Consider the following 22,844-nt stretch of genomic DNA (forward strand, 5'->3'; position numbering starts at 1 on the left):
GGGGGGGGTTCTACTAAAATGGGAGGTTGTCAGGTTCATATTAGTCCAATTCTACAGACACACACACTGATTTTGTCAAACTGATTTCATATAAAAAAAATTTATTCCTTTTCCCCAATCTTACCCTCCAACAGCTGTGACTGAGAGAATGAGAGTGCTGGGATTACTATCAGCCTGGCAGACGGACATTCATCCCCTCTTTCTCCCCTCCCACAATGTTTCACATGGATTCCGTACATATCAAGGCCAGATATCAGAATCTCATACTAATGTCCTTGTGATGCATTCCAGTCCAGCCAGTTGTGTTGGTTGAGGGAGCCGCTAGCTAATCAATGATGTATCTCTGTCTGCTATTTGTGTTCAGTATAGATCCACTGCATTCTGCATTGACCCTGGCCTGCCTTTCTGTGAGCTGAGAGCCAATGGAGTATGGGGTAATTTTTATTTTTTTTTGCATTTGTGAAGGCTGTGGGATTATTATACAAATGAATGTTGAGTGGACAATGGTGAAGTGTTTGTGCTTTTTTAATATATAAAATATATATTTTTACAGATTTATATGGCCCCCATAAAAACATCCTGAAAAGGCATCCAGACTTATGGTTAGCCTTCTTGCAGTGAATCATTCCTTCTTAATCTTGCAAAGTTTGCCACTGGATGGCGCTAAAGTGATGCAGAAGCAGTGAACAAGATGGCAATGGCTGCTTACCCAGACAGATCCCCCAAGTCCCACCGCTCATGATCTTTCTGAGGCAAGAGAAAGATGGCTCTGACACAGACTGATGACTCATGTAGGCTTCTGTTCTGAATGTATAAAAACAGAAATCCTCAACAAATGCTGCATTAAAGAGAGCTTCCAGCTTAAAGAATATACTGAATGGTACACTCATGAGGTTGGCCTTTTTGAGGGTGCTTTTGCAGGGGCATCTGGTAGTCTGAAGGAATACATGAAGTCGTGACCGCGGTGTGAATGAACAGCACCAAAACCAAAATAATATTTCTACATGAGACATGAGCATAAAATATCAAGCTTGGTAAAATGTGAATGGCATGTCACTGCTGCAGACATTACATTTTTTTAATCACCAGATCCTTAATTTGACACAACAGAACTTTCCGACTGACAGGACAGATTGCAGGATGAGTTTGTTGCAGCTCCACAGTATGTTCATGTACACCGCATCATTAGCCAATTCCTCACTATTTTACAGAGCAGGTGTGAATATCTTTGTTGACACATGTTTAATAGATGACAGATCTGTGACATGTGACTGAGAACATGTGTTTTACTACAGTGTGGACATATGATGAGAAAATGTAAACTGAGACATATACATAGGGAGGTCTTTAAACAGCAGCTCTCCTGTCAGTAGGCCCCAGTGTAAATTAGTCTTTTAGTTAATTACGAATTTAAGAAGAGAATTAAGAAATATTGCTGATATTTGATCAAATCTTTGGAAAGTACATTTACTCAAGTGTTGTATTTGAGTAAAATTGAGGCACTTTATACTTCCACTCCACAACATCTTTTTAACAGCTGTAGTGCGGTGACTAGTTACTTAAGACTGTACGTAAAAAAACACAATAAAAATGTATTATATACAATGCATTGGTGAAAATTAAAGCAGTGGTTCTCAATATTTTTGTCTTACAGTAAAGGCGGGACCTAGTTGGGGCCCCTTATTCCAGCAAAACTTCTCACATTGTTGAATTGAAATTATTGTTGGAGGACCAGTGGTAAAATATACCAATATAACCAAATAATACCTACCTGTAAACAAAGTAAACCAGCTCCACCTCAAGTACAACAATAAAATGTTGCTTACAGATTGATGCATCAGTATTAACAAGCTAATAATTTTACGTATAATAATTTACCATTCACAGACACCATTTTACTGCAGAGTGAGTACTTTGAGTATTTCACATAAATGTACTGGTACTTCTTCTGCCGCAAAATTTTGCATAATACCTGTGTCAGAAACAGACAGTGTAAGTAAACTTCTGTTAATAACGAACCAAAGCCAGCCTTCTAGATAATTGAGCTGGAAACAGTCTACGTCACTGCATTAGTAAAATATGTGTTTTTCTGTTTGAAAAGGGTGATAATGCTTTTTTTTATCCATCTGGTGCTTTCTATTGTGGAAAGATTCAGTTAGAATCTTTGAAGTTATTTCCTGTTGAAAAATACAATCATTTCCTGAGAGATACACAAACCCACATTTTACGTGCGTGTGCGTGCTCGCACATGAGCGTGTCTTACAGTGAAAGAGGAAGGCTGAGTATGACATAAAGGTTAGAGGTTAGAGAGAGCTGCTCAGTCTGGGTCTGGTAGAGAAACTGGAAAATGTGAAAGCTGGCTTGCCAACACTCAGGCTCCCTAACAAACATTTGAAACAGCGAGAGCCGAACATCAAATGAGAGGCTGGACTGCTGCCTTAGTTGTGTTCCCAGTCTAGAGCTTATTCAGTGAAGACTACAAGGCTTGTCTGCAGTAAAAAGTTGAAGGTGAGCAAAGAGAGAGAGAGAGAGAGAAAGAGTTGGCACTTGGGAACAGAACAAAAAGCAGATCTGGAGAGGAGCCGTGATGGAAAACCTGCCCGTCTACCACGGACCCATCGGCAAAGAAGAAGGTGAGAGGCGGCTGGCCCAGGACGGGCGGGATGGGTGCTACCTAGTCCGCAACAGTGACTCTGTGGAGGGTGTTTACTGCCTGTGTGTGCTGTGAGTATAAACACAGATTGTGCAAGATCTCTTATTTTCCTTCTTTTTTAAGCCGTCACTGAGACCTCAGTAAACACATAAACATATTTTGTACTATTATAGATAATTCCTCCTCACATCTAAGAAAATAAAAGCGACTGAGTATTAACTGAAACAAAAATACATTTTTGTGGCCTATTATAAAGTGTGAAACCCCACAGGAGCAATAATGGTGACAGCAGGGGAAAATACTACATTAAACTGAAAGATGAACCCAGGGTCAAAGTTCTTTCTGTGTGTGTGCAGGAGCAACGGATACGTCTACACATACAGGCTCCACAAGGACGACGCAGGTTCATGGGCAGCAGAAGTGAGACATTTTTATCTTATTTCTTGGGCTTATTCTGCGCTGACTCTTTTCACATCCTAAAACTTGACAGAGCCAGCAAAAATCATCTTGTTGGTGGCTGGTGTTAGGGCTATTAGTTCTTTGCTTGTTGTTTTTGGTGCCAGTCTAATTCGGCAGGATGTGAACTTAAGGCAAACATGGAGGGTTCTTTTTTTTGGAAGGAAATGGGTGCATTTCTTTTCCTTTTGCAACACCCTGTGAGATACCTCACCTCCTCACCTCAAATTTAAGATGCCACAGCATCAGCATACACTCCAGAGATGGGAAACACAGAATTGCATTTGACAGCATTTGTGATGGGATATGTAATTGAGCACTGAGGGCTGGCAAACACCAAGAGATGTGAATGTATAGAGACATCTGACGGCTGTGTCTCTCTCTGACAACTAAGCTGGATGCTGTTGTAACTACATTTTACCTTCCCTCATTTTTACTGACAGCATCAAGCGAGGAGATAGGGGGAGAGGAGTTGAATTACACGAATTTCACTACAAGCTCAGTAACAGTTTACATTATTCATGTGCAATATCAATCACTTTAATGAAATTTGCTGGGGAACAGAGGTAACACTTGTGGCCGGAGACAGAAACACCCAAAGTGCTTTACTGCAGAAAGTGCTCTCCACGTTTGATTAAATGATTTTAAAATGCATTCAAAGAACAAGATTCCTGCTGTTTCTTACAGCATGATTGATTGCACAGAATGGAAACAAATAATGCTTCTTTTTTTTTAAAGTCCTAGCTTGACAAAATTATAATACTTTGAAAGGTTTAATGCTTTATGGTTTAGAGATATTAAACTGACAGTTTTGGCAAAGTGGAGAATTGATTAAAAATTAAATAATAATGCAACACCCTCTGGGGAGTCCTTGAGGAAGCTGAATTTCAAACTTCAAAATGAAACCTTTGTTGCAACAGAAGATATATTGTGAACAACTTATTTAATTTTTCATTTGAGCCATAGATCATTTTCTTTGTGTTACTTCACCTTTATTCAGTTACAAAGAAAGCAGTTCTTAGCATCTTATATGTCACACTTAAATCCTAAAATAAATGCTTTTTGTTGACTAACAAAATATAAAAAGGCCCAGGGGAGCAAATGCTTTCAGAGGCAAATGCAACCAGAAATTTCCTAATTTAGCTCGAGTATATTTCCCATGTAGGCGGCACGGCGTACCGGCGGATAGCATTCAAAGCAAGAAGGTCGCGGGTTCAAACTCTGGTTCCCCCGGCCTTTCTGTGGGGAGTTTGCATGTTCTCCTATGTCATGATTCTCTCCAGGTGCTCCGGATTCCTCCCACCGTCCAGCGGACTAGGTTGATTGGTGACCCTAAATTGTCCTTAGGTGTGAGCATGTGTGTATATGGTTGTTTGTCTATGTGTGGCCCTGTACACCCTGTCCAGGGTGTAGGCTATCTCGCTTTTCACCCGATGTCAGCTGGGATTGGCTCCTGCGACCCTGTACGCAGGATAAGCGGTTGACGATGGATGGATATTTCCCATCCTTCTAGAGGAGCAATTATTTTATTGTTGTGTCCTTTTATTTTCTTAAATACAAGTAGACCAGGTAAATAAAAATATAATGATATGATTCCCAGCCCATCCCTTCTGCACAGTGCACAGTATTTCTGCCTCTACTTTTAGCGTATCTGATGTCTTTTATAAGGTATATCTGTGAGAGCTCATTTCAAGCTCGGCCCTGCCTTGTCCTCTTCATTTCCCCGTGGGGTTTGATGTGGAGATTGAGACGGAGAAGCTGAATTCTAATCTGCCCTTCTTCTTCTTCTTGTGTTTCAGACCAGTCCTGGTGTGCAGAAACGATATTTCCGGAAAATCAGGAACTTGATAGCAGCTTTCCAAAAGCCAGGACAAGGAATTGCCATGCCTCTGCTCTACCCTGTCACAGCTCAGCGACGGGCACACACACACACAGAGGCACAGATGCCCGGTAATAGCCTGTCACCGACAAACAGCATCCCAAACGCTTACCTCCAGCAGCGGCCACCGCATGCTGCTCAGGAACAGAAAAACAGAAACAAGACGGAGGTGCGCCAAGCTTTTGGTTAGGGGAAAACCCTAAGCTTACCATTACCAAACATAAATACGGCCTTTGCAAGATTTCTACTGTTACATTTTGCATGCTGTGTGTGAAGCTAATGTCATTTCTCACCCCAATTAAGCAACTCCTTTATGTCAAATAACAGTGACTCATTTCTCAGTATCATTCCAGTATCTCTTTTTTCCCTTCTCTGCATATGCTGCACGCAAAGTGCCTCATAACTTTTAGGGATGTGATGTAAAATATTCAACTGCTGAAACATTAATATCCATTACTGCATACAGAAGTTGACAACAAATATTGTGCCCTGTTTTCTTAATGCAATTTAGTTATGTGAATGGCGAAGAAAATAAATGATATTGGTTGAAATAAACTCTTTTAAATGAGGTCACGCATACACAGCCATACACACAGGGGCGTCCGCCTGACACATAATGTGGAACAAAAATTCAATTTGACATATTGAAGTACTGATTTCCATGGAGAGAATGCTGACTGCTAGAGAGGGTGGGGTGGGGTGGGGTGGGGGTTCATTCATCTGATTGACATCACTGGCTCCACATGAAAAAAAAAAAAGAGAGAGAGAGAGGGACAGATACATGGAGCACATCCATTCAGCCCAGACAATTCTTCAGTGCAGCGGTCTCCTAGCAACCGGACCCTCCATCTTTTTCGCCGCAGAGATGAGGTTGGACAGTATCTCGTGGAGCATATGGTTTAGAAGGGAAGGTGCATCACAGCCGATCAGCAAAGTGCTAGTCAGGAACGTATATCACCTGCTCGCAGTCACAACATATGCATTGTGTGGCTCTGTCATCCGCAGCCCAGGAGAGAAACACAAACAATTAATGGTGGGCAGATGGTGGAGTGACTGTGGGAGGGAGGCGAGGGGGGGATAGGCAGACGGACGGGGAGGTGGATTAGTGGTAGCTAGATTTAAAAAAAAAAAAAAAGAAAAAGAAGAAGAAAAAACAAACAAACTTTTTGACTTTCTTTTTAAACTTGTTTTTTGGGGAGGGGGGGGTTGGCAGCGCTTGGAAGTGGTTCACATGTAGTCTGATTGGCATTTCCTAATGAGAGGAGACAAGCTGTAGAGAACAGCACAGCCAACTCCAGGTCCTGCCCCTTCTGCACTCACCACCCACTCGCTGAGCCTCAGCTGTCACATTTCTTTTTCCCTTCCTCTGTGCCCCCCCCTTTTTTTTTAACTTTCTCCTCCTCCTCCTTTTTTCTTCTTCTTCTTCTCTTCCAACAGACGCAGGTTTCTCATGCATATCTCAGTTCGAGCTATAATGATGGGTGATAATGACAGCACAGATTTGAAAGTTACAAACTCCCAGAAACAAGAACAAAGAGCGTGCGACAAATGTGCGGAGGGAAGGCGCAGAGACGAAGAGTGCAGACACACAGAGAAATAATAAGCAACGATGCCTATAAAATCCCAGGGAGCAATCTGGTAATTCACACATAATTACTTTAATCAGCATTGTAACCCAATAAAGTCAGATTTTTCAGCGAGAATATTTACTATAGCCATGTATAATTCTTTGCAAAAATGTAACTGTTTTTCTATTGATTAACAATACCGACACTTACTTATGAACAACAGAATATCCAGTTGAGCACTTTTTTCAGTGTGAAAGCACTGGCTATGTACATTCTTGATTTTAGTATACACTCATACAAACTACTGTTGGAGCACACCAGAGGCAGAAAACCAGAGGAGGTTTCCTTCTCTAAAGGGGAGTGTCAGAGTCGACAAGGCCTCTCTTACACAATATGTAAACGATAGTATATCCGAGGTAAACCATGTAGGAACTCAAATGGCAACCGGAGAGCTCTTGATTCGAATCATGATTAGGATCATTCACTGGCAATCTTCATGTCTACAGTTCAGTGAATTCAAACGGAGAGTCCAAAATGATGAACAGTGTTGAAACAGCAAATGACAGACTGTCAGTCCATCAGTCGGTCAGTGAGTCAGTCTGTCAGTCGGTCAGTCCCAGGCCAGTCGGGTTACAAAAAGCAAAGCCACAGCCAAACCACACTGCTTGTGCCACTGTTAGAAATCGGAGAAACTGGACGATAATAATAAAATACCATCATTTTGTCACAATTAAAGGCATTTGGAAATCATTTTTCCCCAATCTCTCTTCTTGTTCTTCTTTGTCGTCGTCTTCTTTTTTTTGATACAGTATAGAAACAGTAGAACAAATCAGAGTAGAGTAGAAACAGGCAGTCTTTGGTGGGGTGGGGGGCTGCTCGTGTGTCTCTGTTACCTGCCCCCCACCTCGCTTAGTGTCATAAAGTGGATGTTGGAGGGGCAGTCGGACAGCTCCGGCTGCTGCTCTATAGGCAGGGAGTAGTAGCCGTCGTAGCCCTGAACGAGTCCTCCGGACAGCAGCTGCTGCTTCTCCGCTTCGCTCCACTCCCTGCTCCCTGCGTCCCCTAAATCCACCCTCTTCCTCTCCTTCTCCCACGCACCCTCCACCGCTCTCTTTCTCGCCTCCTCCCTCACCCGTGCCCTCTCCTCCTCCTCGCTTCCCCCGTAGCGCACGCACAAGCACAGCGCCCCCTGCTGAAGAGTGATATCAGCGAATCGTCGAGTCCTGCCGCTCACCATGGCGCTCATCTGAGACACACTCACGTTCACCCCGGTCTCTAGGATGCGCCCCCCGACTCCCAGCCCCAGAGCGAGGTCTTCCTCGATTGGCCGGGACTGGAGGAAGTGATGGGTGTCACAGCCGCGCACGGTGAAGCTCAGCCCGCTCAGGTGGACAGCACCGTTTAGAATGGCTGCCACGCGGCGGCTGTCCTCGCTGGCTACGCCGATGACTTCAGCAGTGACACGGCCGTGGGAGACGGCAAACCGGATGCTTGGGCCGAGAAGAGAGGGTCGGGAGCCGAAGGGAGGAGGGCGTGTCGGTCTGTGGCAAGTTGAGCCGACAGGCTCTGAGACTAGTGGTAACCTCTCCAGAGAGATGAAACTCCTCAGCTGTCTCCGCAGCTCACACTGGATCCCCAAAACCACCTGGGAAAAAAGTACAACTGGTTAATAACGAAGGTCTGATTGATAACGTAAAGTCAGAGGCTCATCTGTAATAATAGATTGTTTCGACATTTTGACATGTCACATTAGAAGCAGTGGTGTAAATAATAAAACTGATGATGACTGAATTCCATTTAGCTGCATCAGTTTCAGGGTCTTATTGATGTTCAATGCTGCCTCACTGACGCTTGAGTAGAACGGAGCCAGTGTTAATGTTATTTAACCTGTGCTTTTCCTACTATGACAACTCAATATGTCTGCTGTGAAAAAGGCCTATAGCAGGGTCTTGAAAGCGGCAAACTTTATTTTGAATTTACCCATAATCAATATTATTACTTAGACCTGTGATGAAATTATCATATTGTCTGTTGAAAACACAAAAATCAAATTAATGAAGTTACGGTCTTTGATATCGGAAGAGCTTGTCCCATATATAATGCATAATTGTGGTTAACAGTTAATTGCACTGAACATTAATTCATTTTACACAGCATACACACATTTGTTGTGCATCACAACTGATTAATCTGACTATTGTTTTTTCTTTCACCAACAGTCCATTCCTTGAAGATATTCAGTTTATAATGATGTGAAATGCATAAAAGAAGCTGGAACTAGTTAATGTTGACTGCAATGTAGTAATCATGAACTGTTAATTTTTCTATCTATTGACTAATGCTATGGTTAGTTGACTAATCATTTCAACACTCATACAGATATTGGAAAACATTCTTATTATTAACATGATTTCAGCCATAGTGCCCATAGGAAGCCGCTAGAAATAGCAGTTAGAGCAACTTTACAGTTTGTAGAGGCACCACATAAATGAAATTTATGAATTACACACACACACACACACACATATATATATATAATCATAAATCATAAGAAGAAATTAATACATAGATTATCCAATCAATGTAAAAACAAAAAAAAAAGCATTATTTCATCACTGTTTCTTTAATATTAACCAAGATTTTTATTTCCAATGCTTTCCTTCTCATAACTCAGTTTTTATTTAACAATGTAATTTTTTCCATTGGCACTTTGATTTCACGTCACTTTTTATCTAATGACAGGGGAGTTGTCATCGCTCCCTCACCTTTCAGCAAATCATATGCCTCAGCCTCTCAGCTAAGGCTAGCTAAAGATACTGCTCTGCTGGTTACAACGACTCATAAGCTCAGCGGTCAAGTGTGATTTCTGTATGATGGGTGGGGTTAGCCAGTAACTGAAGTCATTTCTGACTAGATACGTTTTCAGTATTTATACGACCCCAAGTTCAAAATGAATCATCAAAAATACTGTTGTTCAGAAAGAGAAAAGAGAAGGATACATTTTTTTTTTGCATATATTCGGCTTATACCACGGAATAAAATTAATAAATATATATATATATAAAGAAAAAAACAGAAAATGAACACGGGGACACGATTAGAACTTGAAAAGAGCCAGTTGACTGGGGTTTGATGTGGTGGAAAGCTCACTTTGCTGGAGTCCCAGTTCTGTGTCTTGGTCTGGGTCTTCATCAGTTCGTATGTTTGTTCCATTTGGCCCACTTCAGGCTTCGGGAAGCCTGGGACAACATTATGAAGCTGGAAGCCAAATAGTTGCAGCCAGCTCCCAATGTCTGGACACACACACACATACAGAAAGAGAGAAAATTGCACGGACGGAGAAAGTTAGAATGTAATGTCTCTACTGTGAAGCAAACAAAAAGTCATAAGGACAGGGACAACAACACCTTGCAGAGGAAATCACACAGTATATGAGCAGAATACATGGCGGAGATGGCTCGGCTGGTGTTTCCCTGACAAACAGATTCTTTCTGTAATAAACAATCCTGCTGCAGGAAAACGTGACGGACCAAATGAATGTTCCATTAACCAGAAGGACGTACGCCCCCACCGACATCCTGTATTCATTCTACTACTCTCCTATTCCATCTCTTTCCCTCGCTTGAGTTTCTATTTTGTCTCTCGGGGGGAAACAGTATGTTCTGGACAAATAGAGGGAACAAAACATAACCGCCTGCGTTAAAAAAAAAAAACAAGCTGATCAGAGGCATGGCCGTCGTTTCTGTTGCCTGTACATTCTGTCTGTCACATCTTCTCTCTCTGCCACACAGCTCACCTGTGGTTTGCTGTGAGCCCTGTTCACTCACTCTTGATGGCAGATGTTTCCCATGTGTGTGTATGTGAGTATGTGTGTGAGGGTGGGGAGGAGTACGTGCTGCTGAGTGAAATATCCTGTGTATGTGTGAGAGCTGTAATGTGGCAGCTTGTGTGAGTCAGTCACTCACTTATTCAGTATTGAGTCAGTTGAGTGAATGAGCGTGTGTGTATAGGTGTGAAACTCACCTGTAGTAAACTGTGTCACCTCCTCCACTCTCCCAACTGGGCAATTATTCTTGAAGGCATATAAGTTAAACGGCTTCGGCTCCTTGCTCAGCTCCCCCCAGAGTTCGTGATTGGGCGAAGTCCATCGACCGGCTAGCGTGTCATAATCCCGCCTGCCCAAATGGACCAGCCGTGTGAGAGGATCGTACAAGCCTCCGTGGAAGCCGATGACAAGTTGGAAGTCAGGGTTGGTGTCCTGGTAGACCTCTCCGTACGGGGTGTAAAGGATCTCTTTGACCAGTCGCCCCTTGCTAGAGAAAACAGCCCTTGGACTACCAACGCTGTCACAGGCGACATAGTACTCCTCCCCGCTGCTCAGCTCCATGGCGATGAGATGCCCTTGCAGGTCGTAGTACAGCGACGTGATCAGATTACTGCTGTGGTTGTACAAGTGGCTGACCCTGGTGGGGTGCGACAGATCAGCATAAAAGAACTGCAGCTGCTCGCCCTGGCTGCTCTTGGTGGCCACGCGGCGACCCAGCCCATCGTAGTGATACCACACGGTGCGCTCAGTCACTCGGTTGAAGACGCGGGTCAGCAGGCCGTTGGAGTTGTAGTTGAAGAGATCATTCGCTCGCTGGCGGAGGAAGCCGTCGTCATCCACGATGTACTGTAACTCGCCAAGGTGTGTGATGCGGTCTCTCTGGTCGTAACGAAGCGGAGTCAGCCTAGAATTAAGCCAAATAGATACATATGGTAATACTGCTGACAATTTACAAAACTATTTGTAACATTTATATATCAAGGCAAATGAGTATACAGCCATGCTAGCGGCTCTGTGATGCTGTACTTAGGCACAGCGGTACTTTGAGAAAGATGCTAATGTCAGCATGCTAACATACTCACAAGGATCATGCTAACATGCTGATGTTTAGCAGTTTAGCAGGTACAATGCTTACTATGTTAATTCTTAAATAGGGTGACCATATTTCAGTTTTCAAAAAAGAGGATAGTGGGGGCAGGAGGCAGACAGAAACCTGCAGTGGGTGGAAGGTAGGGGCTGAGAGGGATTCAAGGGGGGTGGCAACTATGTTGCTGAACTTTAATAGTGTCGACATGTGGTCTTCCATATTGCTTCCTTTATTTGACAATGTCACAAGTGTACCAACTTTCAGGGTCATGTATTCTGCTTCACATTTCTGTCTTGGCTTCCTGCCTTCATTATAATGTTAGATAATATCATATATAGCTTACCATTAGTAAAATATTAATTCCAGTTACAGCTGGTGGAGAGGGCAGAGAAGAGTACCGGCAGCTTGTGAGAAGTGCCGGTATGCAAGAAAAAGTCCCGGTACAACAAAGAGTAAAATGTAGAAGTGCTGGTACTGATCAAAGCAATGCAAAAACACACACAATGAATGCCGACTGTAGAAAGTAAAAGCTGAATCCCAGAAATTTTGGGTGATTTAGAAATCTGGGCAGGACAAGAGGACATGTCCGGAAAAAATATGATGTATGGTCACCCTAACCATAAACCAAATCCTATGGCAACCAACAAATGTTTCACTCAAAACCACAAATTTCACCGTCATGATGGGACTGTGAAGAATTTCATGGCAATCCATCCAATAGCTGTTGAGATAACAAGACACCCCTGGGGCCATACTGCTAGCAAGGCTAACATAGGATAAATACACTTGTTTCCACATAGTAATGACACATCACATGCTGTAAAATGTATTGCTAGGAGGTACTGACTTACCTAGCACTGGTGCCATGGCTGAGCAGGTTGATGTTCCCGTTGAGATCGTAGCTGTAGCGCCACTGAGGCCGCTCATTAACCGAGGCACTTTGAAGCTGGCTGTCTGCATCGTACTCGTAAGTGTAGCGTGTCACGTTGTTGTCCACGCCCACCCTGATGTCACAGGTGGTTGTGCGCCCTGCCGAGTCATACTGGATGGTCATCCAGTAGGCGATGGATTTTAGGATCTCATACTGGACCTCTACCACCTGGCCGTAGGAGTTAAACACCTTGGTGTGCTTCATCAGATGGGTGGTGATTACCTAGACAACCACACATGAAATGGGTTAGCCATTCACCATTCAACACAAACACGTAAAATCAGAATGCTGGTCATCTGGTTGTTTTAAAGCAGTATTAAAATGGACACATTATAGCATGGTAGATATTATTAATATAATATTATATAGATACAATAAATTATAATATTATTACCTTACAAAGATGTTATGGCAAACGCGTTAGCAAACATTTGCCAATTTGCACATCCAGCAGACATGGAGTAACTTTAGTTTGAATTTGAAGTCGCATTTTTGGAAATTTGACAAATGTAAGTTCAATATTCACTCTCCTTTTAGCTTTGTTTTGGTCTCCACCAACTCTTGAGGGAATTATCTGACCCTATAGCTGCTAACTGCTCCATTATGCTTACCAGCTAGTTGCTAACTTCATCTGTCTGCCATTCAGTGCTGGGTAGCTAAGGTACAATGGGTTTATCAGCACTGGGGTTTATCATGGTTGATGAGAGCGGTGAGAGTGAACCAAAATAATAAAGTTGTTGGCCATAAAACCAAAAGAGTGTGCTGGAACACGGTAAATTGCATCGTAGAGCTTAGAGAAACTGCAGTTGGGTGATGATTCTTGGTGTGTCACTAGAAGCACCCGCTTTTTGATTACACATAGTCCAGTGATGCATTGTTAATGTATATATATTGATTAGTGCAGCTTTAAGGCAGCATCAATGGCACAGTTTGAGGCTACACTACTAAAGGTATCCTAATTCATGTGTGTTATAGTTTAGTTGACAGAATTCTGCTTACCTGGTTGAGATCATAAAAGATGACGCTGAACTTGCCAAACTGCTCGACCCGTCCTGACACATCGACATAACGGTACAGATCAATGGGAAGGGGGGTCTCATTGATGACTGCCTGCATGCTGGTTACTCTGAAGTTGTTGTAGCTGTAGTCGAACCTGGCGTTGACCAAGCCTTCTTCACTGAAGCGGAATATTTGCCGACTTGTCAGGGGACCTTGGCAGAGGAATCAAATTCACACACATATATAAGTTTCAGAGACACACCTTAGCATGGTCATAAAGTATACACCTACCACGCGTGCATTTGCACACACGGCTCTCACAGTTGGCCATCATGCTACCCGTACAAGCCTGCCTAATTAATTCAAATAAAGAACTAATTCAACATCATTAACACAGACACATGCAGTGCAATCCATTCAATCTTAACTATCCCCACACCTCTATGGCATTTCCAGTGGTGACCTTTAATATGGTGAGATAATGAAATCTAAAGACAATAGCCATGATGGGCCAATGTGCTGCCTAATGTCAGAACATCAACTTTAACAACACTATTCATCACCTCTGCTGCTAGCTACAACAGCTCATCCTCCATTTGGAAAAAGGCCTGCTAATGAAACAACATTATGGTGCTATTTGAGATGACTCTGATTGCAGTTAAAATGACTAAGTGTCGAGCTTTGGAGACTGTAGAGAGGTGGATCAGCATTACATCTTCCATTTTTATTTTCTGTGGAATGTTGATTCTAAACCTGCGCTAATGGGAAAATGGCAGAAGCACCGAGAGTGATGTGGAGGCTTTTCTGCAGCCCTAGGGAACTCGCAGTCTGTTCGTCTCGCTTCTCTAGCTGTCACTTCCCCAAGCTGTCATCTTTCCTTCTCCTTTTCTGTTCCTTTTCCCTCTCGCCTACCTCTCTATATCCCCGTCTCTCCGTTTTTTGGTCCCTACTCTTCCTTGTCTCCTCTCAAGGGACAATTACCACTATCTCTCCTCTCTCCAAAGCTCCGTTTGTTCTGTTGAAATGAGATCAGTTAAAGGAAGGTGAGAGTCTTTTCACAGTGAGGGCAAAGCGATAAACACACACACACATGGCTGTGCCTCACAGATTAGTGACACCTGATCACGGCAAGCCAATCACAAAGCCGTGTGAAGTGAACCCGCAGCAGAGATGAGAGTGCTCTCAACGACCCTGAAAAGACTATGTAACTTGGGGGAATGGGTGAACTGTATTAACAACGGCAAGACATACTGTATCTGCTGCTACAGCTGAAGGGGCCTATTGATAGTTATGCCATTACTGGGTAATACTGCAATTTATGAAGTGCAATGTCTTTCTAACTAATTTTCCAAAAAAAGTGATAAGACGTTGCAGTGATAGTGGATGGCCTCAGGTAAGATTTCATTATTTCCTGTCCCAAGCAGACATGTATGAGTGCACCACTTGAACACAGACAAATTTTCACACACAGACAGGCAACACAGATGTAGGACATCCACACCTAACCCACCACATATTAGCTTATATTCATACATTCACTTGTTTACTTTGATCAGGCAGCCTGGTTGCGGAGGTGGGGAAGAGATAGCGCAGCTCAGAGCCCAGGGGGTGGTCTTGTATTTACAGCTGTGGTAGACCGCAGTCTCTTCCATTCGAACATGCTCAGCCCTATTCACACTTCTAACTGTGGCTGTGTCAGTCTCAGATGAAATAGCACCACGGCTGACTCAAAGCCAAACTACAGAGTTTGATACCACTCAAGAAATCTGGCTCAAAATGCATGATGGTGCGGCCTCGTCACAGTAGAGATTCTTTGAGTTGTGCTCATAAGACCATTATAAGCTCATAGAGATCCTTTTAAATTACTCATTTAAAGATGACTCAAAATGTAAATATTTAAAATTTTGTGGCTTTCACTCAGTTTTAGCGTGTATTTGCCATGAGTGCGCCTGTATATGTACCTGTCTGTCTGTATCGTATTGAGCTTATGAAGCCATTATGGGTGAGATGAATGGTCTTGACAGTGCCAGAGGTGTCGTCATAGGTGAAGGTCACCAGGGTGGAGTCATAAACCACTTCAGAGAGCCGTGCCGCTGGGGTATACCTTGAAAAAAAGAGTAAAATCAAGAAAATAACTATTCATAGAAAAGGTCATAAAGTTGTGTCAGAAGTGCAAAACAATCCGCTATTTATATATTTTTTAATGCACAGTCAAACATTTTAACTTCAATATAAGTAAACATGTTATACCTCATGTATAATACAAAGATCCCTTGGAACATTACGGAACAGGTTGCATCATCCTTCAACAATTCATCAAAATCAGCCCGGCTGCTGTAGCAGTTATGGCCTTTCAAATCTTGAAAATGGGACCGTTTATTATACTGTAGTGTCCTCATCGAGCCAATGAGTATTAAAAATGTTAAATGCCAGAACACTGCCCGAATCACTCCTTCAACTTTCATCAAAATCAGATCAGTGGTGTCTGACATGGTATGATGATAAAAAAATTTGACCTTTAATCAGTCTCCCCATTAGTCCAATCAGTGTAATTTGTAAGGACAGCTGGGTGTGTGTGCAGCACGGTTTGTGTCTGCTAAGGCTTTTAAATGCCTGAGATTAGCCTTTAATTATAGCACCTTCATCAAGCCAATCAGTGTTATGTTTTTATATGGCTGACTATAGTGCCAAGATGCGTAACGCAAATCCAAGTTTCATCAGAATCAAACAGGTAGTGTGGCCAGTGACTCCTCTTCCACACTGCGCTGCCTCCCCAAATGAACAGCCAGTAACGTTTCTGGGATCTGTGTCATACCTGTAGATGATACTGCGTCCTGTTCCCAAATACTGAGTCCTCAGCAGCCGCCCATCCAGGGTGTAGTCCTGCATGAAGGAGGACTGGCTGTCAGGAGGAGTGTGTATGTTCCGGTAGTAACCGATGGACAGGAGCGACTGCAGGGTGTGTTTCACCATGCTGGGCATCGTCACGGCAACCAGACGGTCTGTTTGGTCGTAGTCAAAGACGTAGCGCCGCTGGCTATGCAGGAGCAGCATAATAGACTGCAGGAACACAGACAGACGCACAGCAGAGTTACAATACTGTAGCTCTGCGGTTTGATGAGCCTTTTCTTTCTGTGTCTGGTGTGTTTTTCTATTCCCAATGTCATTCGTGACAACTCTGCATCACCAAAACGTCTGCACTTTAGAGGCAACCTTGGTTTAAGCTTGAGGACCATTGATTTTTCAGTTAATCATTAAAGGCTATTTCATTTTCTTTTTTCATCAAAAAAAAATCCCCATAACCGAAGTTTTTCCAGACAACAGCAACAATTATATTTGCTTTGCTTTAAACATCTGCGTCTGCAGCCCTGTGGCTGTCTGAACTGTTTGAACTGCAGTAAAACAAAGTTATGTAAAAATACATTTCTATTTAACTGTAAGGTAACCGTAAGATTAATGTATTAATAATACATGCAGGTATTATTCATTTCTAGATGGTTCTGTAATATAAGCTCATTTACTCTCTAATTTTGTCTTAGACCAAAAGCAGAGACTGAATATATTTCAGGCTGGATATCATTTCATTTAATATTTCAATTAATTGCAAGGACGGAAATGATAGCTTCTGGTGGATTTCAGCTTTGTCGCACACTTAAAGGAACACGCCTCTTTGTGTGTTTTATTCAATTAACTAAAGATTTCCAGCCATTTTTCAAAGCATCGCAAGTGTTTGCTGTAAAACCCACTTTCAGGAAACCACTGGTTTCTTTTCTTTCCAACAACAATCAAGTTACAGAGCCTTGAAACTTGTTTGAGTTACGCAATTCATCACAGTGAACATCTTGTCTGCTTTTCCTGCTCTTCAAGTGAAGGTGCTGTTGTGTAGTGACGCAGCTGTAAGTGCAGATTGATTTTAAAAAGTCTACACAATTATTGAACTTTTAAAACAGGCATAATCTTCCCTCTGCAAATTGATCTTCATCGGTAAGTAAAATGAATGGAAACCAATGGCTGCCTTAAAGAAGGAGAAACACATTAAAACATGGTTGGTAGTACAGTACAGTGAATTATTTAAATTTGTTTTCAATGTTACTTTCATCAAGTATTGTGAGATGACAAAAAGTACTTTCCATACTTTTAGTATTACTTTTGGTTTCGGAAAAGTGCAATGACCTTGAAGCAGCAAACAAATGGAGAGCAGATGTGTTAGACTTCTGCTAACAGCAAAGACAAAAACAAAAGGGAGTGAAGCCATCAAACAAATCTCAGCATGCTACAGAGAGTCTTTCACACCCCCACCTGTACATGTTTTCTGTAAGTACAGCTCTTACTCTGTCTGCGTATGTGTAGCTCCAGATCTTGCCGTTGACCCAGGCTCTGGACACCACCCTGTCGTTCTCGTACTCTAGCCGTTCAGACCATTCTCCACGGTGGATGGCTGACAACAGTCCTCCAGTTGAATAGCTGATGTTTACTTCAGTGTATTTGCTACTGGGGGACCAGACCACGGGACGGCCCAGTGGGTCATATTGGATATGGAGGGTGAACTTCCTGTGGTCATCGTAGATTTTCCCTACTCTGGTGCTCTGATCAAAGTCTATGGACAGCAGGTTTCTGTTATGTGCCTGCAAAGAAAATCAGTAAAATGTCAGCTAGAGGGAGAACAAAATAAAAATTTAAAATCCTATTACTTTACAATCATCATAAATTCTAAATAAGCCGCAAACATGCAAATATAAATGAAGTGGCATGTCTGAGACAAGCAGGCATTCATTAGTTTAGATAAATTAATTGTGACATTTATAGCAAACTGGACCTGCATACTAACAATAAATTGCTGTGTGAAAAAGTGAAGAACTGAATCCTGGGGATTGCTGATTAATTAGCGCACAAAAGATAAAATGTCCTTTTCTGTTTCATGAAATATTCTGTTTGTGTGAGTTACTTTCTGTGCTAAGGAAAATGAAAAGAGGTGTTGCAGTCGGCGTGCGTCTTGTGGAAAGTACAGCCAACAGGTTCAGAGTCATATGATCAGCTCTATTTCCAGTGACGTCCTTAATCAGTCAAAACATCTAACATATTGCGCAACACAAAACTTTACCACAGCTCAAACTCCTCTACAAATGTAAGATCCGCTGAACAGATGGCACTTTTGGTTAGCTCTGGCAGACTTCTAAGATGTGGCTAAGGTGATGTAACTTGACCTATTCATACCAACTTGGCTGGTGTTGGGATGTTTACTGTATACCACAGTGTATTCAATTGCTAATGCATACCGTCTTTCTATATTATCTGGGTTATCTGAAAAACAAGTTGGTGATTTAGTGTTGTACCCTGAGCCTGCGTTCATAAGTGCTGTAGTTAGTCTTGCTCTGCTCCTTCCTCTGCCTCCACTCTATCAGGCTGGGGGAGTGGTCTCCTGGCAGGCTGATGTTACAACGGCTGGCTGTCGGACTGACTCCTCCCCCGATGCCACCGGGGACGAGGGGCTCCGTGCTGAGTGACAGCTCCATCCCGCTCGCCAGTGACACAAGGAACGACCCGTCAGCGCTGACTCTGTATGAGCTCTGAGCGTGGTCTGGGGGCCAAATGTATGGGTGGGTCACACATGTACAGAGATGCGCACACACAAAACCACATGTGCACACAAGGATGCATAAATGCAGCAACAGAAGAAAAAAAGTGTGAAAAAACATCAGTAACTGTCTCTGTCTCAATCAGTGAGATACAGCAGCAGACTACATGAACACAATGACTTTCTGTATGTGTTTTGTTTGAATTAATTGCTAAATTCTCTGTGCTGCGAGTGTTTTTCAAATTTTCTCTGCAACATCAGCGCTATACTGTATCTTCTATTGTATCCTTGGAAAGTGTCATCTATTCAACTAGAGACAAGGAGAAAGAGAGAGGCAGATGGACAGAGAGCAATAAAAAGAGGAAGAGAGAGACAAATAGAAAAAAAAGTTTTTCACACACTGCAAGCACTTCTCAGAAGCTGTCCACTTTCATTTCTATTTTGCTCTGAGAAAGATTTCATACATAACTCACACCTGCCAATATCGCTTTGTCTCATGCCTTTACCATTTGTCCAAAAATTGCAAAAATAATCATAAAACTATATTTTAATCATAAAACTTTACGCAGCTAATAAACTAGATGGTAGCTTCTATTCCCTCTACCACTATAAAACCTCTTTCTGTACATACGATTATTGTTGCCTCAGAGGCAGGAATAGACACAGTGAATTTGAGGGAGGTGGAAGTAAAGGGGGGCACTCTAAAATAGAGGGTCATTTCAACTCTTCCCTGGCAGCACTGTCACACTGTAGCACTGTGCACAGTGCGAGTGCAAATGTATTTGTGTGTGTTGGTGCAGCTCTTTTCTCCCTCCAGTCCTGTCATTGTGACAACTGCTAGAAAGCAATTAAAGGGATGACATGAGAAGAAACTGCTCCCATGAGCGGCTTCTCCACTCCACTCTCATTTTCTCCTCTTCTCATCTCAGCCCTCCTTTCTATTTTTTTTTCCTGCAGTCGTTAAGACATTTCACACGTCAGTCGGATCTTCCTCTTTTTTTGTAAATAAAAAAAGCACTTTTTTATTGCCCGCTAGTCTTGTTATGTAAAGAGGTCACATCAGATCCATATGTGAATTATTTATAGAAAGGAGATAATCGCACTGTGCACACATACAACACAGTCGATGTAGAGGCATAATAAGAAAAACACAGGTCAGTGTGTCTGACCTGACCAGAATAACAGCCTCGTTATTGCAGTTTGCCAGTCATAAATGTTTAAACATCACTATAACCTTTCCCCCCCTTACACATCTCCGATGTTTTGTCTCTGCATGTCCCCCCACAGATGAGTCATTAACAACCTTGTGGCATCTTTGTGGTAAGCTAGACACGAGGTAGATTCATTGGTGTGCAGCTATAATCTTTTCTGCGTGATGACCAGTGAATACAAGGGGACAAAGCAAGCCCTCATATTTGCCTCTGTGTAAACTCCTTCCTACAGTTTACTTATGTTCCTACTGACCTGTAGAGGATGTAAAAAAAGAGGAATCAAATAAAACATACACAACATTTCGAGACAATATACCTTGTCTGAACGTGTAGATGGTGTCGCTGGCAGACAGGTTGGTGCTGGTGACAAAGTTCTCACGGTTGGACGCCTCAACCTCTACCCGGGACCAGCGCTCCAGGTTGCCATGGAAACCGCTCACCTCGCCAGTGGGGAGGGTGATGTTGGTCACGCGGCCTTCGCTGTTGTACCTTGGAGAATAAACACAAAGAAGATGAAGTACAAGCACAAACCCACACAGATAACTGTCGCTCTTGGACAAACCAACCCAGCCATAGGCACACATGAACACATAAACACACGTATGCATACTAACTCTCACTCGGTTTTTCCCACAAACATCGGCACAGAGTAAGTGTCAACTGTGATTTATATGTGTAATTATCCAGCTGTGGAATTTGAGACAGAGACTCGGTCGGCAGTTGTGAATAATTCAGACAGATGTGTTTTGGTGTGTGCACTGCATGTGTGATACTAAACAAGTGTGTGATCAAAGAGTTGCAGAGACGTCCTTCAGCTAATCTGTCACTTAAGCAAAGACTAAACAGGAAAGAAAAAGTCTCTCCAGCTTCCTACAGTGATGCATATGTTACCACCAGATGGCACTCACATTTCACACCGCAAACACAAACTCTGTCTCACATTAACACACATGCACATACAGTATATGCAATCCCGTGTCCATACATACATCCAGAGTCAAGCAACCAACCAAGCATGAAAGAAAAAGTGAAAGAAAGAAAGAAATAATTTGAGACAGACAGACGGAAAGAAAAAAGACAGGAATAAGAAAACAAAATTAGAGCACATTAAGCAGAGAAAAAACTGTGCACTTACTCATAAACAGTGGTCCAACTGTTCTCATCACTCTTGGTTGCTAGGAGACCCGTGTTGCCATGGTAAGTGATGTGGGCGATGTCATGGCCTTGGGCTGACACCTTTCTCAGTGTTCCACTGTTGCTAAGAGACAGCCAGTACACCTGTCCGCCAGGTAGTGCCAGCCAGAGAGGCACCCCGTGAGCGTCTCTCCTCACCTGGAGCCCATGCCCGTCCCGGCACGTCAGTCCAGACAGCTGGCCGTCAGCGCCATAAGAGAAGTTGTACAGGTACTGGCCGGTGATCAGGTGTTTGGTGTACATGTGGGAGCCATTCTGCCATGGAAAAGCGAAGTCCTTAGTAACTACTAGCTACTGTAGTTACCAGCTAGTGATTTACTAAATTGTGTTGCACCATTAAAAGTTAAGGGATGTCTTAGCTAGTCAGGACTTTAAAAGCATTCAATAATATAAACAAGAAAGTCGTTATAACATCACAAGATGTAGCATAAATTCCCAAAATAAACACTTTAGACGGGCACAATACACATTAAATTCAAATACTTGCAGTTTTTACAGTACAGAGTATGTAATTAATACAGTTCAGAATAAGAGGGGTCTATATCTGGTTCTGCAAACTTAGCTGATGTTCTTTGGCCATACAGTCTAATAGCATAACATTTTCATTTTTATTTTTTATGAAATGTGATTTAAAATCACCCCGACCATCCCTTATTAAAGTGTCAGGTCAGATACCTTATGTCGTATGGGTATCGCTACTCGATACCTTTAAGGTATAGACCCAAACAGCCTGGTATTGAGTAGAATCGAAACGTCTCCAGTCAAACCACTACTTCATTCGATACTTTGTGTAACCAAATTACCAGACCAAAAAATTAATATTTGTATGGTTTTGCTTGCTAGCCTAACAACAGGCAACACACAGAAAGAAAGAGAAGGGCATGCCTCTTTTATTTCTAATGTGCCTGCACCATAAACTGTATAAAAAAAGGCCTGCAGGAGCTGAGTCCATGCGTGATTTTAACAGCCTCTCAGGCATGTTCTTCACTGTTGCAAGTTTATCACCACAAGCTTAGCTCTCCGTTGGTTTCATCTTCTGGTATCATTTAACACTTCTCTGTACATTTTGCGCTGTGTTCCATCAAATCAATTATACGCTTTTGTGGCGTAGCAGCGATCAGCTGATTTTACTCACGGCGCCTCCGGGTGTAGGTGCGGCTGCTTCACATGTAGTTGGTTTGATCAGCTGGACGTGCAGCCTCTCTTTTCCTCTGCTTGTGAGACTTGTGTAGTTTGAGTGTAATTTAGTGACTTGTTTAAACAGACTCCTTACTCGTTTTATACTTGTGACTGTCATTTTTGGAGGAGGTCTCACCAATAAAGGAAAAAACAACAACTCGCAGAGATCTTTCAATTCAGTCTATTAATCGAAAGTTAACAAAATAATTTTCCGTTGTTTACTTTCAACACACGTATCAAAAAATTGTAGTCTTTCCCCTTATGATACTACCCATGAGGATGAATA

General features: G+C 42.6%; 2 protein-coding genes across 9 annotated transcripts in view; one reads left to right on the forward strand and one right to left on the reverse strand.

The window, feature by feature from the left end:
- Positions 1-2,150: 2,150 nt before the first annotated feature.
- On the forward strand, positions 2,151-5,539 carry LOC123957806 (SH2 domain-containing protein 1A-like). The gene is made up of 3 exons (XM_046030874.1): positions 2,151-2,724; positions 3,010-3,073; positions 4,909-5,539. The coding sequence occupies exons 1-3, from the start codon at positions 2,588-2,590 to the stop codon at positions 5,176-5,178; spliced, it is 471 nt and encodes a 156-aa protein (XP_045886830.1). The 5' UTR covers positions 2,151-2,587; the 3' UTR covers positions 5,179-5,539.
- A 1,088-nt stretch (positions 5,540-6,627) lies between these two features.
- tenm1 (teneurin transmembrane protein 1) overlaps positions 6,628-22,844 on the reverse strand; it is a 116,517-nt gene continuing 100,300 nt past the window's right edge. For all 8 annotated transcript variants that reach the window (XM_046031049.1, XM_046031056.1, XM_046031050.1 and 5 more), the window contains 11 exons: positions 21,321-21,634; positions 20,502-20,674; positions 18,733-18,977; positions 17,731-18,024; positions 16,215-16,459; positions 15,361-15,503; positions 13,400-13,611; positions 12,321-12,622; positions 10,580-11,286; positions 9,707-9,849; positions 6,628-8,201 (listed from right to left, as the gene is read on the reverse strand). In XM_046031049.1, coding sequence (XP_045887005.1) covers positions 7,446-8,201; positions 9,707-9,849; positions 10,580-11,286; positions 12,321-12,622; positions 13,400-13,611; positions 15,361-15,503; positions 16,215-16,459; positions 17,731-18,024; positions 18,733-18,977; positions 20,502-20,674; positions 21,321-21,634 — 3,534 coding nt within the window. In that variant the 3' untranslated portion in view covers positions 6,628-7,445. The remainder of the gene's footprint in view (positions 8,202-9,706; positions 9,850-10,579; positions 11,287-12,320; positions 12,623-13,399; positions 13,612-15,360; positions 15,504-16,214; positions 16,460-17,730; positions 18,025-18,732; positions 18,978-20,501; positions 20,675-21,320; positions 21,635-22,844) is intronic.

The sequence above is a fragment of the Micropterus dolomieu genome, linkage group LG19, assembly GCF_021292245.1.
Source record: "Micropterus dolomieu isolate WLL.071019.BEF.003 ecotype Adirondacks linkage group LG19, ASM2129224v1, whole genome shotgun sequence".
Lineage (NCBI taxonomy): Eukaryota > Metazoa > Chordata > Actinopteri > Centrarchiformes > Centrarchidae > Micropterus > Micropterus dolomieu.